Consider the following 19,063-nt stretch of genomic DNA (forward strand, 5'->3'; position numbering starts at 1 on the left):
TTTCTTATCCCTCAGTACCAATAAAGTAGTTTCAGCCGAACCAATCCAGTCGAGCGATACGGGTCACATTGTGATTTATAATAATATACCGAGATATATTGATCCCAGATATTTTTGTGTGTTTCAGTGGGATCCCGGCCACAGTTGTCACATGTCACAGTTGTCCCCTTGATTATATTTGTGCATGGTGTCGACAGAGGAGATACATCGAGTGCATTAAAAAATACTGTAACCAATGTAGGCGGCGCCTCCAATATCCCACGCCTTTCATGTCGTAGTCCATTAATTCTGGTTCAGGAATAATCACAACAAGATTGTTGAAGGAAAAGATTACAATGAAATATTCCAGTGTCTGACTTACTTCATGCTTTGACAAAATCTTATAATGCTTTAACCTTTTATGACCGGTATATTGTCGATTTTTTTCTTTTAATCACATAATCCGCATATTTTTCAGTGAATTCTTTGTGTTTATGTCACTAGCGTATTAAACCATGGCACATTTTTCATTGGGCGCGCTATTCAAAATTCTAATATAGTCATAATAAAGGCTCCGTTTGATTTTGTCTTCCTATTTTTCTGAATTATGTGACGAAAAGAGTATCAACTTTATTTTTATTTCATATGAGATTTTTAAGTTTTAATCTTTGCATTCACAAAAATAGATGCTAACACTCGTTTCAAAAAATCCAAAATGAAATGTAAACTCATCCTAAATATATTAACAGTTTGTGACATTATAACGCAAATATGATATAGAAGAATGATGAAATTTTATATTTTCTGCGTAGTAAACATTTTCGACCATGCCTTCTTCCTAACAGAATGCAAGTTATTTCATGTTAAATGATGCATGCAGTAAGACTGTGCCAACAATATTTCAGTTAATGATGGACACAGTCACTTTTTATCAATTTTCTTAATCTGTTCATATTCTATATTAGCCTCTAAACACGAGGATTGATTTTCATTCAGTTTCAGTTTAAATGTCATTGATTTTTTATATGAGTTCTAAGTATATTTGGTAACACCGTGTGGTAATAACTTTATATCACCCTGATACATATAACAATGACCTCAGCAAATTTAAGGATATGACATCGGCTGAATGAACAATGAATGTATATATTACATATATTACATAATCTAATTAAACATGTGTCAAGGATAGCAAGTCAGTCAATATTTCGATAGTGGAACCATAGGCTCTTCCATTCCATACATCACTTTTGAGTGAAAGTTGTTGGATACATTCATTCCGAACTGATGCATCGTTTGTGTTAGAACATCTGCATCATGTGTGCCATGTTCATAATGTAACAATAAATTGATGTTCTCTTTTCCAAATGTTGAGCACTTCCCGAGATGCTCCGCCATGTGAATTGACAGGATTTCTTCGGTGAAGTTGCCGTAGAGTTCAACGTTGTATCGAATTCCATTAGGTACGCTGTACCCAACAGCCAGTGAAATGCATTCTAACCCTTCTGACTTGCCGTCTTTCAAATCACTGCCCAAAATGTGACAAAATTCGTTGAAGAAGTGATCAACGTTAGTTGCCAACAGACGATACGGTACCCAGTCAACTATTATTCTTCCTTGTGGGAACAGTCTGTCCGTGTCTGTTTTGGATGACAGCAATTTCTTTAGGTCTTCCTTGGTTAGGATCCTGACTATGGTGTTATCAACGGTAGGCAGGAAAGGGAGGATATTTGACATTAGTCCTTTGTAGAACAGGATCGCCTGTACGAATTGAAAAGAATTAAAACTGTTGCTTATTTGTTTGAAACAACGGAATCAATTACTTTTCTCAGGGATAATCAATTTTTAGTTTTACTGGAGCAAATGAGAATGGCGGAAATTTTGTAAGCTCTCTTCTTGACACATGTATATTTGATATGATTTTTTCATATGTGATTATTTCATTAAATTAAATAACACACCTTCTGTAATACAAGTTCAGCTCTTCCTTCCTCTACTCTCTGTAAGAGAGTCTTGTTTCCAGATGTGTACACCGAACGTATAAGCTTAGGTTTATTTGCATTGTCCCGTGTAATGGCGTTTCTCAGATGATAGGCCAACCCTCTACCTACGTATTCTTTACGGATGCGTGCTGCACGTGCTATTAATGTTTCTCCATCATCAATGAGAGAAACGCATTCAAACCCTACCTATAAAGAAAACAATAATAAATCATTGGTAAGTAAATATTAATCGTAGCATAAACTGATGCTTGTTTGATGTGAAAAACTTACAGTGCCAAATTGTAGAAAGTTTGGAAAAATCAAAAGCTGGATTTGGATCTTCCAAATGGGAATTAACTAAACTTTTCCACTGGTTCAATAGTAAAATCAGACTGACGTTGTATTTTATCAGAAGTTTTGACATACATGCACCTGATTGACTGATTAATTGTTGCTATGTGTTACTAACCATAATCTTATTCACGAATACGCCATACCCAGTGTGATTGGTCATGATTGTCCGGTATAGGGCAGGTAGGTAGTCCAGCCCATCATAGACGTCCGTCCGGATAGCCATAACAGAATCATAGTCTTCAATACCAACCTTTCTACATTCTATACAATCCATGGTATTCCTCGATGTAACTCGTGCCTAGCAAAAAAAAAATAGTTATAACATCGGTAGGAGGGTCAGACTATGATGTACTTTTCCGAAATTATTGATCATCACCATGAAATAAAGATGTTTATAACACGGAGACAATTCTGAACTGTCCTAACATGGCTTGAAAATAAAGAAGTGAAATAAAAAATGTTTCAACTTGAAAAAAGAAATCAGACCAGTCTTTTAATCCTATCAAAATTTTAACAACAATTAATGTGGATGAAATGTTGGCCCTAAGTTTACTGATGTTACAATGAATATTAAAAAGCGTTAACATCTACCAGTCAAATATGAGCTGATAGTACGTTTACAAATAGTTATCAGTAGACATGTTTGTGTATATAGGTATCCATGCTCAGGTATAGACACATTCTTGTTATCACAGTGGTCAGGATAACTTATATCTATTGGAAAGCTAGACGAATATCAATATTCGTTGTAATTTTTATAGCCGATTTTGAAAGAAGATTCCCACATCATCCCTCTAGATCTACCAAAATGTTTTAAAAAATTCAACAAGGTCATAATTAACGTATTTACGTAATGGAGATACGTCGAATATGGTTCAATATCAAAATATAAACTCGATATTTACATATTAATGTTTACAAGAAATAAACAGCACGTAAATACAATAGCCATACAATATCCTTCAAAATTCTACAACTGTACATATTCAAAAGAAAACAAAAGGTCTTACCTTTCACAGAAGTGATCCGAGACAGTTATAAAGTAAGGCAGGGTCTTTTACCAGGTTATGCATGTACTAGATAGTCCAGACAATCTTTTCCCACAATGCATTAAACAAAATGGCAAAATGGATTAGTAGCATACAGATTGCATTGGGTGTTTTATTTGCCTTACGGAGGAAATAATTTCACTTAAGTGAAAATAGTTTAGCATTTTGTCTATACAAAACATATTTTACTTTCGAGAAATACTTTTTGTCTTAAGGGAAGTAAACAGTAAACTTAATTTGAATTTTGTTTGATGTCACTTAAGCGAAAAACAATTTACTAGATTTTTTTTCTACGAGGAAAGAAAAGAAACAAACTGACGAATCAGAGAGCAACATTCGTTATGACAAATTCAGGTTATTATCTTAGCAGAGTGCTGCTTTTAACAACAATTAATATGGACAAAACTTATTGATAGTACGATTAATATAAACAAATAAGGTTTAACACAAGGTTAATATTTACCAGTCAATTATGAACTGATAACTGGTATGTTTTTGAAACATATTCAGTTACCAGTAAACATGCATGTGTATATTGGTATGCATAGACACGTTTAGTCAAACCCTTGTTAACACAGTGGAGAGGATAATAATGGTCACCCTATTCACGGTTTGTGTCTCGAGCCACACGACTCTCAGTTAAATTCATAATCATGTTCATATTCATACTCGCTGTTTATAGGCGATATAGAAAATAGACCTACATCCCCGCAGGTCAATCACTCTTTAAAGAATATTTTGTACTTTAAGACACCACCACTCTCGATGATGCCATTGATGATCCAGTGCCTTCAGATTGTTTACCCAAGACAGTCTACAAGTTCAAATACACAGGTGAACAAATTATACATCAACGAAGCTCTCACTAAAGCTAGATCAATGCAAAAGAAATTCATTTAGATGATTAAAACGGCACTATTCTACCCCGATTTCGCCCGATCGGTCTTGCACGGCACAGTACTTTTGCGAGAAAAATGCAATATATTGGCCGTTTGACCCTGATAAAAGCGTAAGAAGGTAGACACTATTACATATATCTGAGGTACACGAACCTTCTTTTTATAGTCATATTTACAGATAATGAGGTTATATACGTTTTTGAACACGTGCCTTATCATCTCTTGCAAACCCTTATACTATTATTTGGTATTGATGATGATTGTGTAATATAAAGTTTAAATACTTACCGAACATTCAATTGATTTTGTGTTGACATTGCATCGCAGATTATGTGATGTGATAAACTGGGTAAGCGTGTAAGGGAATTCCCATATAATTTATACGAGGTCAGATTGTACTAAAGACACACAAGAGAAAAACATATCTATAAAATCAATGTAAATATAGGCAAATGCTGAATAACTGAATCATACAGAACTTCGTTTTTAAGTGCCAGACCCTGCCTACATCTGAAGACACTTCCACTTTCGATTTGCATATACTTATTATTACATGGAAAAGTAAAATTATTTTAAAGAAATTTGGATATGTTCCTCTATTAAACTTCTATTAGTATTTAGTTTGACATTTCCGCTTTCGATTTGCACAATAAGGGACCTAAAGGAACCTATACATGAAATTTGAGAAAGATCTAGAGAAAAGTTTTCAAGAAATAGTGATAACAAACTTTCATAGTCAAAATTCAAGATGGCCACCTATCGGCCATTTTGTTTTTCTGATCAGTCCCAAAATTAGATTATGCACAATTAGGAACCAAAAGAAACATATATAAATATGTATAGTACATACATTTTTCTACTTAACTGACACACATATATTCCTTACCAAAACATATATATAGATATCTAGATTTTTAAACACGCTAAGTACAAGTTAAAGTACATTAATGAATAAATAACATTAATCTGACCCATGTCAGTAATATAAAAAGTACATATCTGACATAATTAGGACATGTCCTAATTATCATCGAATTAATGAATCAAAACAAATAGCATACTGCCATACACTCCCGCTGTTGAAAAAAATGACCCCCTTGTCATTTACTGCTGACAACGGCTAGAACTGCTGTCTTCCCACACTCCGGCATGTCCTCCAATGCACAAGTAAGAGCAAAGTCAGCAATGAATTGTGCAGGTAGTAGCCAATCTGAACTTTGATAACAATTTCTGGGGAGTTGCAACATATCTAAGACATAATCACCAAACATTTGCCATTTTCTTTCTTATTCAGGTTGATTTCCTAGGTACAGGAACTGGTCCTACTTGATACCTCTCCTTGGCATCATTTCCTACCTGATCACCTTCACAAGGCGTTGTAGGATCATCCTGAGAAGCAGGGATGTTCATACCCTCCATGAACGATTGGTCGTCACCAATATCCCAATCTTCTTCTGTCTCCGCATCCTCATCTAGATCGTCATCTGTGAGTTAGGGGACAACAATATTCTCCATAGTTACAGCTGTGTCTTTGGTACTGGTTGGGGCATTCGTAACTAGCAGCCAGAACAAAATATGAATCTTCAGAATCTAAACCACTTTCATTGCTGCAAGCTTCATCCTCAGTCACATTAACACATGACTTTCCAGCCATGGTCTTAACTTTAGTCTTGCAAATATTGTCCATTTCTGCTGGTGGAACGCTGGAAAAGTTCCTATGAAAAGTACGGATTCTTCTTTCTCCAATTTCCTTCTTTACCTTTAAAACAGGAATATCCTTGTTGGGTTGTTCAAGACCTATGTGCGCATCCTGTTCCTATTTATCAGAAAGTTTGTGACAACCATCGTGCACCAAACTTTTCACAAATACTCTGTCACCTGTCTGGACTGAAGATCCTCTAACACGAGTATCGTAATTCTTCTTTTGGCAATCCTTAGAATGACTAGATGTTTTTGCTGCACACTTATATGGTGACCTTAATCAACACACTGTGAATAGCTTGTACCTTTCTCTCTCTGGGATCTACTGATTCCAAGCACTAGATCATGTGGCAATCCTGAATGTCTCCCATTAATAAGAAAGAATGGTATATGTCCAGTGCTCTCATGACGATTACAAATATAGGCATGCACTGAAGGTCCAATGTGTTTCTTACAATCGACTTTTTCACTTGGTTCCGATGTTCCTATCATATCTAATAGCGTACGATTGAATCGTTCGCATAAACCATTTCCCATGGGGTGATATGGTGTCGTACGATATTTCCTTATCCTGCAGTTGCACATTTCTCTTAGATAACTCTTCCAACAAAATTGGAATCTTGGTCCGCATGAAGTTGCAAAGGAAAGTCATAAAATGCACAAAAAATTGTTAAGCAAAATGTCTGCTGTTGTGTCTCGAGTCGGGTATGTTTGTGCATATCTAGCAAAATGGTCATTTAGCACAGGTACATGTTGAAATCCTCCTTCCGATGCTTCTAGAGTTAAAAAAAGTCCACGCAAATGACTACCAAAGGCTGCGTTGACACTACAGGTACCATTAGTCGAGGGCAATGCTTTATCCTTCACAGACCCTTCTGTGTATACAGGCTGTTACTCACAAATAATAGTCCTAACATCGCATTCCTTGTAGTTACATTGGCAATAGTTACAGGAATATACCCACATCCCTTAAAGTCATAATGGAATAGCCCTGTAGTGATACCTAAATCTGAATAAAGTCCTGAAGAAGCAGTAGACTGTAGTAAGGCACAAGTAGGAATAGTCCACTTTCTAGACAGTGTAATCCTTGGATGGTCACCTTAGAATTAGACAGAATACTTACATGTACAACACCTTTTTCAGTACTCTTAACGATGCCGAGACATCAATTCTTCTGAGCAAGTTACACATCTGCCATATATCAAGGCACAACAAAGTCAATCATTCTCTCACAGAAGTCTTCCTTCCACGACTTAAATGAGTAAAAACACAGATTTATTGTAATTGCTGTCTGACACAACAATAAATAAACCACATATTTCCTTTTACAAGGTAAATAGTTCACTGTAGCTTCAATATATCCTAGGTTAGGTAGTGATGTTCCACCAGCAGATTTAATGTCCAACAACTCTGTTAATAGGTTAATTGGATTACGTGACAAGTTACTGAAATAAAACGCTTCACTTACAGACTGTAGAGCCAGTATCCAGTAATGTAGAAACTTGTAGTCACTCAACTGAAATAATCGGCTCGTTACCTTATTCTTCTAACCCGGTAGTTACTGTCGATTTCTGAACTGATGCTTGTGAAAACAGTCTGGGTCTGAGCTTCCAACTTGTGATTGACCCTTCTTCATAGGCTGTTTGGCGTTTAAAACTTCCTTCGAGTGGTCGATGATGACACGACATCCAATACGCAGGTGTCCTTGCTGACTGCAACGACGACAAATGAGGTCCTCATCTTTCTTTCTATTCTGCCTAACAGGCCTGCAAGTGTTCTAGTAGTTACTGGATGAATTATTCCATGCATAACGTCCATCTTTATTACTAGTTTGTGATTGATGACGGTTTTGTCGACTTTCTAATTTTGCAACATCAGCTAATTCAGATTTTACTGCAGCTGCTACCTTCTGTCTCTTCTCACCAGGAACTGTATGGTTATGTTCTGTCTAATAGCAACACGAAGTTGATCGAAACTATTTCATGAGAAAGTATTCAAACAAGTAATTAATAATAATTTTTCACACAATGTTTCAAAGCAATTCTTGATATACATATACAAACTACACGAACTGTCCAAACAATGTAGGTAATATAACACAAATCGGGAAATTGTCATACCTGAATGTTCGAAAACCTGAGTCACCGAGCCACTGGACAAGTACAAATTTGTCTGAATGAATGATTAATTCACTCTTTCTATAAAGATGATGCAGGAACATGGTCATTTTTTCCAAGCTCTATATGAATATTATCAAGCATATCACTCTGATTAAATCAATTGTATAAAACACAATAACAGCAAAAAGCAAACCATACTATTACAATATTCCAATAATTTAATATGCAGGATGAACGCAAATTACCGACTTGAAGCAGTGACTTAGGTATACAGTCCATGCTGGAAGTATGAAGATAAATACTGATAAATGATTATTTTGTCTGGAATGTGTTTTGTCGCGATTCACATTCGCTTTATAATGTCACAATAGGCAGACGTCAGTTTCGACAGTTATCTATCATATATGTTGGAATGTTGGAATCTTTGTACCGATGTTAACATATTTAGAAACATAGGATTATTTTCAGGCGGAACCAAGATGGTGCCTCGGGTTGGAAAGTAAACAAATGCAGTTGGAACTTCGTAGAATCTGTCAATAATCCTGTGTTTCTACTTAAGTTAACATCAGTACAAATAGCCCTTTTACAGCAGTATTTTTTAGCCAAATAAAGGTTGATGATGATTAAATGTAAATCAAAGGGAACCAACTTTAATGGCACAAAGCAATGTATTGGTGAATGGTCTCGAAGGGTGAACAAATCGTTAGGCCGACCTCTATGGGAAATTAGCATTGCTGGAAACCCCACCTTTGTTTGTGTATATACGTGCATATATTCAAACATAAAAGTTGAATTTTCAGTGTCCGGTGAAACATATTAGAATAACTTGAAACAACACGTCGAAATATCTTATATACACACATTTTGATGTATATATGTATATACATAATATTGTACTGTGAATACATTATGGACCGTATTCTACTTTGGTGTGTGCTTAGATTTTTAAGTTTCCATATTGTATGTGATATCAATAAGCATTTGTAATATGTGCTTGTATGTATCTGTCTATGTGAACGGAATATTAACGGAGAATAAAAATGTTGATTTTTTTACGAAAATCTCTCCTTCTATTCATTTTGCTCAGAAAGCTTGAGGTGGGATAAGGGTTTATCTCCCTTACTCCACTCAATGTACGTGTGATGATATTCTTCACGGCTGACAAAAAATTGTATTTTGAAAAGAAATAACTATCATTGCCTAAAGCTTAAAATGACTCTGAACTTCGCTGAATTTAAACAAATTCACTAAACCTCAGCTTCCTTTGGCTTGCCAAGGATTTCAAGGCTGTCAAGGACGTCAAGTATGTCAAGGAGGTCAAGGACGTCATTGATGCCAAGGACCTCACGGACGTCAAGGATGTCAAGTATGTCAAGGCCATCAAGGATGTCAAGGACCTCACGGACGTCAAGGATGTCAAGTATGTCAAGGCCGTCAAGGATGTCAAGGACCTCACGGACGTCAAGGATGTCAAGGACGACACGGACGTCAAAGACGTCAAGGATGTCAAGGACCTCACGGACGTCAAGGATGTCAAGGACGACACGGACGTCAAAGACGTCAAGTGTGTCAAGGACGTCAAAGATGTCAAGGACCTCAAGGATGTCAAGGACGTCAATAATGTCAAGGATGTCAAGGACATGAACTCAAGTTTAATATTTTCGTACGAGATCAACCAAACATGGCCAATTTCATGGTCATGTAAATCGTGAATAGCGATGAGACGGAGTGGACTTTGGTAGTATTTGATTAATTAACCACACTCTTACCATAGGGGGGGAGGGGGGGGGGCGAAGTATGTAGTGATAGAAAATGTTTATCGTACCTTACCGCTTAACAAGAGTCGATATTTTATACCATATGGGTCCACACACATAAAACACTGACTAATGAGTATAGGTAAGGAACAGTTGTATGCCATGCAAAAATATACTCTGCTCTTAGACTAAGCGTTGTACATGTATGTAATAATTTTATTTTAACCTGGTAAAAGAAAATACAAAGTAACCTTGCTCCAAATCTAGTACACAACACTCCTTGTTTTTTTGTACCCGAAGTTTGCTGGAAACCCGAAACACGTTTAATTTCATGATAGTATGGCGTTCTATGAAAGCGTCCAAGAATTATGGAGAGAGTGCAGCTACATTTTTATTTGGGATTTTCCAGGATATTTAAAAAAATTCCCTTACTTTTTTATCGATGATAGACTCCACCTGACCACCGAGGGGTAAGTATACAGATATCATTTTAAGGACTTCATTGAAATGTGGTTACATTACCTAGACCTCGTCTTCACTTTTGACTTTTTCCCTAAACACTACAACTAAATATCGAAATAATAGTTTGATACAGTATGGGACTATCATCACGTCTATTTGACCTTTCACCTCCAATTGAAAATGCGATTCGTCACGTGCGACCCCTGGTTGACCTTTGACCTTGACCCAAATAATAATATCTAAACGAACGAAATACGGATTTCTGGAGAATATCTCAATACTTTTTCATGTAAGGATATTAAAAAAGGGATGTGGGACAATCCAGGAAGTCGACCTTTTTATTATCATTCATTCGTTCATGTTTTAGCTTATATTAGAGTTGTCAATATTTTCGCCAATCAAAAACTATTTCCCCGCCTACTGAACGCATGCACTTTTCGTGTTTAATCATCTCGCTGAAAACCGACAGACTTGTGTTATAAAAAACATTTTCATAGGCAGGTATATGTGATCAGTTAACATGAAACCACACTTACAAAACAAGGTCTCACAGAGGCATTTTAGTGCCCACCATTGTTTGATCTAATTGTTTTCCATTTTTTGCTCTTATTTTCTCTTAATCATATAAAATTTTATTCTTCTCATGAATCAGTGAAGTTAACCTTTAACTATTATTTATGTTTTTTAAAGTTATAGTCAGAGACCAAGGGAGTATTCAAAAGAAATTTGGGAAAGACCCAACTAGCATTTTCAATGGCAAAATCCAAGATGGTCGATTGTCAGTCATTTTTTCTCATCAGTCCCAAAATCAAAAGAGCACAGCTCGGGGCCTAATGTGGACAACTTATGAAAATTGAGAAAGAACCACCAAGTCCTTCTCAAGAAATTGTCATAACGAACTGTCTTAATCAAATCCAGGGTGACTACCTGTCAGCCATTTTTTTTGTTCTGATCAGTCTCAAACTCAAACATATAAGGGCACAACTTTCCAACGAAATTTGAAAATAAGATCCATCCAGTGATCCTCAAGAGAAAGTTGTAACAAGCATTGACAGACGACGGCTGGATAGACCACGAACGCAGGGCATTTGAACACCATCTGAAAATGGTTTTGTCCTTGGAATTGGGTGTCTGCCATATTTAAAATCAGTCACAGTTTCATTGAAATACAGCCAAAATAATATCTACACGTATGTTTTTGTTTCTAATTAAAAAAATATATCTTGCTTTTACACGACTTATACAAAGACTGTTGTGAGAGTGGATATTTACAGAATGGGAACTGGGTCTATAAGTGCTTTTTGCAACAAGCAACTCTAACTCATGACAAACTAACATGTAGTGGTCTTAATGAGATTGTGACGCATCGTTTGATAAACACGGGGTTCATGATTTGACCTTTAAACACTAATTAGTTGTCGAATCACATACTTGTACGACTGACTAAGCATTTGAAATGGTCAACTTTTAATCAGATAACCGTTCCAAAATGATATGAACACTAAAATCGCTGGCAATTTAAAACGATATCTTCCGAAATCTTACCCGTCCAGCATACATGAAATATACACATAATCGACACGCGTGTTTGGTTGCGTGTTTTGTTTTAATCATCACGTGGTCCTTTTTATAATCTTCCTGATAGCTAGAATTATTTCGATCAGTAGTTTTGCGATCTCTCTCGAATCGAACACCATGGCCTAGCAAAATGTTCGGCAAGTTTTAAATGCTTTCTTCGACAAGCACAAGGATACCGCTATTTGAATTCCATCTGGATATTTTTTTTCTTGTGTAATAACGATGAAAACCGGTAATTAGTGATTTAGAGGGTACATTCATCTTGACTGATTTTCTCCAGAAGATTTCAAGATGTCAGGACTAACGGACAAACAAGAAGACACTCTAAGTATTGGAGACGCAGTTTGTCTGTACACTACCGAGAGCTATGGGTTTATGTACTCCCGACAAACAAGGTCAGTAAGAAAACTACAGGATAAATGAATTAATAAATAAATAATAAATAAATGAATAAATAAATAAATAAATAAATAATAATAAATAGGGCAGAAAAATAATTTAATGCTATTAAGATAAGTTATTTTTGTTTGTTTCTTTTTCAGTTAATGTTGCATGCTACCTTACACATTTAACTTATTGTGTGAAAATTACCCCTATCGAAGAACCAATTCTCGTATCACCTTAAAGTAACCTTAATGTTTTCATCAATAAGCATAAATAATAAATTGTATATCTATCTTACACACGTGTGAATTTACTTACTTAATATTTAAAATAAATAAGTAATGTTGTTCATTAAATATCTATGTAAAAACAAACGGAATTCTTAAACCAACTTATTTATTTATCATTTATTGACCGTATTCCAAAGTTACGTAAGTAAGATATTCTGTAACAACTTCTCTCGTACTCCAATTTGTTAAGAGATAACGGGACGAAAGGAGACTTCAAAACAAGACGAAATGCAACATTGCCTTCGGCTGATAATATGCTAACATCATTTAAATATTTGTAAAATTCTAGGGAACGAGCAGCAGATGTAGTACATGTGCTACCTGTTTAAATGAACACTGGACTCATATCATTACAGTAATGGTAAATGCAAGCTTTTGCTGAAACTAACTGATGAGTTCTAGAAGGGCGAAAAACAAAATTCTTTAACTTTCCTGTGTATAGCTTATTGCAAAGTCACGTAAGTTAAGAAAATTTCGTTTGTAAAAAATACGTGTGGTAAGAAATCTGTTTTCATGGATATTGCAAGACCGGAATTCAAGTTTTCTTTGATCTTTGAACATTAATATACAACAATTAAGCGATAATTTTGTCCTTTAAGATAGTAAATGATATAAGGGAAAGTAACCCAATTCCGGATGCTTGCTTTCTTCTTTTATTATTAGAACGTATAAAAATTCCGGATTAAAGTTGGCCGGCACCTGTTTTGAACCATAGTCTAAATCGAAGAAATACGAACTAAGATCGACTGATCCCAACTATTCGAAATACAGTGCTAAGTAGTCATCTATAGTTCAACTATATTACTACATGTATGATGATTGGAACAACATGCAAAACCTACAGTTTCCTTTTAAATCATTCAGTCTTTATCGATAGATTATATAGCTTCATTTTTAAGTTGATAAAGAGAATCACACTATGTGCAAAAGATTGATTTATCAGAAGTGTAAAAAAATGCATTGAAGCTGATTCTTATATGAAAGCTGGATTTTTGACAGGCCGTAATACAATACCTTCATTTCAGCTTCATTAATCCAGGGACGCATATTATAATTACATAGGGCATTGATAAAAGTGTATTGGGAAGGAATAATGAAAAATGGGGTTCGAACTAGCGACTCTAAAGGGAAATTCCCACTAACTGAGGGCAGTAAGCGACATGTACTCTCAACTTCTACACTACTCCCTCATTCACAAAATCTTTTACCCGGAAGACAACAACACCATGGATCAAATCTGTAATAGGAAGGAATAATGATAAATACCCAGCCATTGCAGGGGTTCGAACTAGTGGCCCTTTGGTCTCTAGCCGGACCCTCTACTGCTCAACTAAAGGGAAATTCCCACTAGCTGAGGTTTGTTAAAGTGACCTGTGCTCACAACTTCTGCATGAGTATGAAAATTAAATCTTACAAATATTACTATAAAAATCCCAATTTCCTTCAGGTTATGACATTATTTCCCAAAATGGTTCATGACAAGCTTATTTTTTTGCCTTTCAGCTCCATTTTTAACCAGCTGGCTGTTGGAGTGCGCCAAGACAAAATTCGACCAGACATACAGAATCAGCATAGTATGTGATATTTTGATATTCATTTTATTGTTTAAACACAATGACATATAGATATTGTATCACATTTCACAAGAACCATTGCTACACTGTTTCTGTCACAAAATTAAATCTTTGCTAAATATTGGAAATGTAATATGGAAATGTATGAACTGAACATGGCAGAATTAAGATATTAGATAGCTGTATTAAACCTGAAGTAATATTTAAACCAGTGTAGTATGATGAAGTGAAGCCCATGGTAAAGAGAACCGTGGCTCATTTCACCATAATAGTGAAATGAAGCTCCTCATGGCAAAGTGAAGCCACTATATATTTTGTTTTCAATTGCTGTTTCTTTACTTAATTTTTTATCAGTATACTTCATTATGTTTCCCAATACATAATAAAACAAGAAAAAAACCAGGGTTTTATATATAGGAGGACATCCATCATTTTTGATTTCTCAATTTCAATCTTGAAAATTATTTTCATGACAAATTAAGAATGATGTAGGGTAATTCTGTGCATTTAGTGTAATGGATCCATTTCATTTTCATGCCCAAGACCATGAAGTGACCATTCTGCCTTGATGGTGGTTCTGCTCATTGTCTCTTTATATTGACAGATGTAGAACTTTAATCTGGTGTTTAGACTAGTTTTATAATGATGAATACTGCTTTAGTCAAGTTCTGATGTGTTTATGGTCAATATATTTATTCCAGAGTTACAGCCATTTAACTTTCAAGAATTTTAATTAAAATTTAGAAAAACAATTGGAAGACAAAGGTATTTATTGGAGACCTCTGCCTAACTCCCATGGGAATTCATAAATAAAAAGATACTGACAGAACTTCAATTTCACTTTGTGAGTCATAAGTACACCTCTTCACAAAGCAATGAATACTGGAAAGTCACACACTTGAACACTTTGTAGATAGAGAAGTCCCTATATTTTCCTTTTTTAAGTTCTTAGTTCACTTTTTTTGGTATTAAAATAAAATTGCTGATTATGTTTGACCAATTTAAACAAAATTTCTTCAGATTAAAAATAAAATGTATGAATGATCATATAGTTAAATGGTTCTTGCTTGATTTTTCAAGATTAAAATGTATTTCAAAATTTCTCTTGTGCACAGTGCTAGGTAGTAAACATGATATAACTTCATTGTTATTAATTATAATGCCACTTTCATTTTCAAAATCCATGTTTAATTCACCTCGATGCACACTTTTTGGATTTGTCATGAAAAAATTAAAGATTTACTATGACTGGTGTAGGAAAAGTGAATTGTTTTGAGAGCAAAATATATTTTTCAATGATGTGAAATGTCCAAATGAAAAAGTTCAACATACTGACTTTTATATACAGTTAATCTATGTTTAAATAAAAATGAAGAAAACAAACTTCGACTTTTCAAATTTTATTTCAGTGATAACATTTGAGATATGTGTGGCCAATCGATACAAGCTCAACAAACAGTACAAAAAGCAAGCGGCCAAACTTGCTGAAGATCCAGAAAATCTTACACTACGGGCAAATGTGGCACAATCTAAGGTAATTTTTATTGTCTCAGAGTGAACAGTATACTGAGGCCTTTTTATGTCACTTACCTGTACTTGTGTGCCGTAGATTTACATCGCCCACATATTAGAGACATAAAACTGTTTATTGCTAGAAAACATTTCAACGTTGAAATAAAACAATTATTCAGAGCACAGGTACGAGTCACAGGGTATTTTATCCAGAGTGTTTCTGCATATAGGATGTTGCATGATTTCAATGGCATATTAGAGGATTTAAAAATCAAGCTCAAATGAAATCATTTGGTTAACCACATCTTCTACAATACATTGTTTTTGTTTGCAATTGGCACTGCCATTGTCTGAGTTCACCTGCCGCATGTATTTTTGTTGTATTCGGCAGTGACGGAAAACAGCAGTATTTTAGCATGTGTGGTCATTCAACAGAATTACTCTCTGAATTTACTTTTAAAATCACATTTAAAAATATAAGCAACTGTTGAAATCAGTGATTTTATATGTTGTACTGAATAAGTTTATTGAAGAAAATTCAAAATTCGCTGTTGTATCTGTTGAAGTTTTGAGCTACATTTCTGTGTGAAACAATTATTTTGGTGTATGTCATCAGGCAAAATTCAGTGTAACTTGAACAACATTTAATCAATCAATTTTGCAGGATAAATAGAATATGTGGTCAGTGTCTTAAAATTTAAGTTGCATTTGGACTCGAGACAGAGGCAGACCACTTTTGTCTTTCTTCACCCTTGCCAAAAACAGCTTATATATGAAGACATTGACCATGTATTCTCTATGTCTTTATGAAAATATATGTAATGAATCGGGTCATACACAGAGCCTTAGATTTGTAGCACCACCATATGTGACCAATAAAACAGACAGTTTTTTCCATTTGATTCCAATAGAGAGCTTAATTATAAAGGCTGAATGTTCTTTTTACAACAGCTTGCAGCTGAAGCTGAAACAGAGGACAATGCTATGGAACAAAAGCGACAACAGGGCAGGAAAGTCTTGTATGGCCAGATTGTACAGGTTTGTCAAAGTTTTAATTACAGAATACTATTATACAGTTGGTAATGCTAAGATCTGATTCTGCTAAATGTAATTACATGTGTTAGGGTCACGCTCATTGTGGTTTCCTAATTATCAATGGATCAGACCACATCAAATGTTTCGTCGCACTGACCAGTCAATTAATTTTTCTGTAGATTTTTTTTTTTTAATCTGATCTCCAAAAAGTACCTGCGCACTATACGCAAATATTTACGGTATGTATTTGTTAAAGACAGTTGAAATAAGATTCTGAGCAAACATTTTCACAATGAATCAATATATAGACATGCACTCCTGCTTTTACTGCTAAAATTTGGGTAGTATGAAATTTTAGTGAACAAGTACAAAATATGGGTCCTGAAAAACTACACAACTATGCAGTATATGATAGGTAATGAAACTAGATATGCAATGCTTGTTCTGTTAAGAACAATCCTTTCTTTTGTTTGGAAGAGTATATCCAAGTATGTTTAGGAGACATTTACACAAAGTAGATATATTGCTGTCAATATTCTGGATATATCAAAGTTTGTGAGATACTCTTTAACCTTCATCCTTGATACTTCAGGGGTTACGATCGCTTTCACTCTCTGCACTCCTGGAACATGTCCTCCATACTCCAGGGGTTATGTTCACTTTCACTCTTTGCAATCCTGGAACATTTCATGGCAAAATTGAAGGCACAAGTGAGGTTATGTTAATGGTCTAGAGCAGGTTCAAGGAAAAAAACTGATTAATCATACACAGATAGGCTCCTTTTAAAGATTACAAAAGAGCGACACCCAACTTTAAAGCCAGTACAACATACCATTACGGTTATGTGACCTCAAGATTCATTTGATGTACAACAAAGGATTAAACTAGTCTGGTCTTCTCCACAAGGTGTTGCACATGGGACTTTCAATTTTGCCATAATATTTTCCAGGGGTGCAGAAAGCAAAAGTGAGTATTGAGGATGTTTAACCTCTGATTTGATGTTTCAGGATATTACCATGAAAGTTTAAAGTAACACAAACATGTCATGTTATACACATGGAGATAAATATCATCCTCCTGTACACATTTGTATCTGTGCTTGCAGTTATGAAAATAGTTTAAGAAAAAGATATTTTGTTAAGTGTCTGGGATTCTAGCTATCACATGTAGATAGCAATATACCTGGTATGCCTTCCATGTGGGATGCGAGATGAAACTGGCAGTTCCTGAATTTTACATAGTGCACAGGTCAGGAAACTTATTATGTAACCAAAGGAGAGAACATAGATGCATTATTTAAGTTTTATGTTAAAGGTGGTTTTTTTTTATGCAATGTAGAGTAAATCTAACTCTGGAAAATTAATAGTTTTCTGTGAGGACAAAAAATCTCCTTGACAAATGTTTCCCCTTATGAAATATGTGACACCTGTAACTTTAGACACAATGTATGTGTGGTGTTGTAGTTATTGATCAATAGAATTAAAACACTTATCAGTCTGTGTACATTTTTTGTTGTTGTTTCAAGCATACAAGTGCCTGATCTGGAGGTCAGAAATATTCAATCGATTGTTATCTTTTAAAGGGCTATTAACAATGGACATACAGACTTGATATTGTGACAACAAGCTTTGTTATCCTACAGATCTTCTGTAGTCACATGTAACATATTCAGATATCACTTACATTGTCATCTCTCAATAAACAAAATCTTGATAAGTAACCTTACAGTATCCATCTTAACATGAGGTCCATTATGGTAAAGTTATTGAGACCTAGAGAGAGTTTTTGAAAAAAGTATCTTTGTAAATGGACTGTGTAATGTGGCTTGTACATAATGTTGACTACAGTGTCTGTCAGTCAGCTGATGAAGAAATTATGTCAGTCAGCAGGTGGAATATGATTAAGGCTGAAACATTTACAGGTGTATTTGGAACATTTAAGAAAATCCTGGTATCCATTTACAAATCAGAAAAAAAAATGTTTAAATGGAGATTTTTACTTTCCATCATTTATGAATGCTTTTAATTGATCAGAGGATGAACTAGAAAGTGATACATCTTTTGATAATCATAAATCCTGGGTTGTTTTGAGGACTGTAGCAGCACTACTGATTTCTCCACATTAACAAATAAATTGCAAGTCAATTCTAGTTCTGTAAGGTCTGTAGCAGAATTGCTGATTTCTCAACAGTAAACAAATAAATTGCAAGTCAATTTTAATTCTGTAAGGTCTGTAGCAGCACTGCTGATTTCTCAACAGTTAAACAGTAAATTGCAAGTCAATTTTAATTTTGTAAGGTCTGTAGCAGCACTGCTGATTTTCAAAAGTCAACAGATGAATTATAATTCTCAGAGGTCTGTAGCAGCACTGCTGATTTCACAACAGTT

The 19,063-nt window shown here is 35.0% G+C and overlaps 2 protein-coding genes across 2 annotated transcripts in view; one reads left to right on the forward strand and one right to left on the reverse strand.

Moving 5' to 3' along the window:
* Positions 1-1,163: 1,163 nt before the first annotated feature.
* Positions 1,164-2,589, reverse strand: LOC132550734 (histidine N-acetyltransferase-like). The gene is made up of 3 exons (XM_060214827.1): positions 2,431-2,589; positions 1,941-2,168; positions 1,164-1,740 (listed from the first exon to the last, which is right to left on the reverse strand). Exons 1-3 carry the CDS (start codon positions 2,587-2,589, stop codon positions 1,180-1,182), a joined length of 948 nt encoding a protein of 315 aa, XP_060070810.1. The 3' UTR covers positions 1,164-1,179.
* Positions 2,590-6,643: 4,054 nt separating this feature from the next.
* LOC132550741 (inositol 1,4,5-trisphosphate receptor type 2-like) overlaps positions 6,644-19,063 on the forward strand; it is a 72,827-nt gene continuing 60,407 nt past the window's right edge. Inside the window, exons 1-6 of the mRNA XM_060214832.1 lie at positions 6,644-6,669; positions 9,343-9,785; positions 12,165-12,276; positions 14,059-14,129; positions 15,539-15,663; positions 16,593-16,679. Coding sequence (XP_060070815.1) covers positions 6,644-6,669; positions 9,343-9,785; positions 12,165-12,276; positions 14,059-14,129; positions 15,539-15,663; positions 16,593-16,679 — 864 coding nt within the window. The remainder of the gene's footprint in view (positions 6,670-9,342; positions 9,786-12,164; positions 12,277-14,058; positions 14,130-15,538; positions 15,664-16,592; positions 16,680-19,063) is intronic.

The sequence above is a fragment of the Ylistrum balloti genome, unplaced genomic scaffold (genome assembly GCF_031769215.1).
Source record: "Ylistrum balloti isolate Yb309-2 unplaced genomic scaffold, AGI_CSIRO_Ybal_v1 Utg370142, whole genome shotgun sequence".
Classification (NCBI taxonomy): Eukaryota; Metazoa; Mollusca; class Bivalvia; order Pectinida; family Pectinidae; genus Ylistrum; species Ylistrum balloti.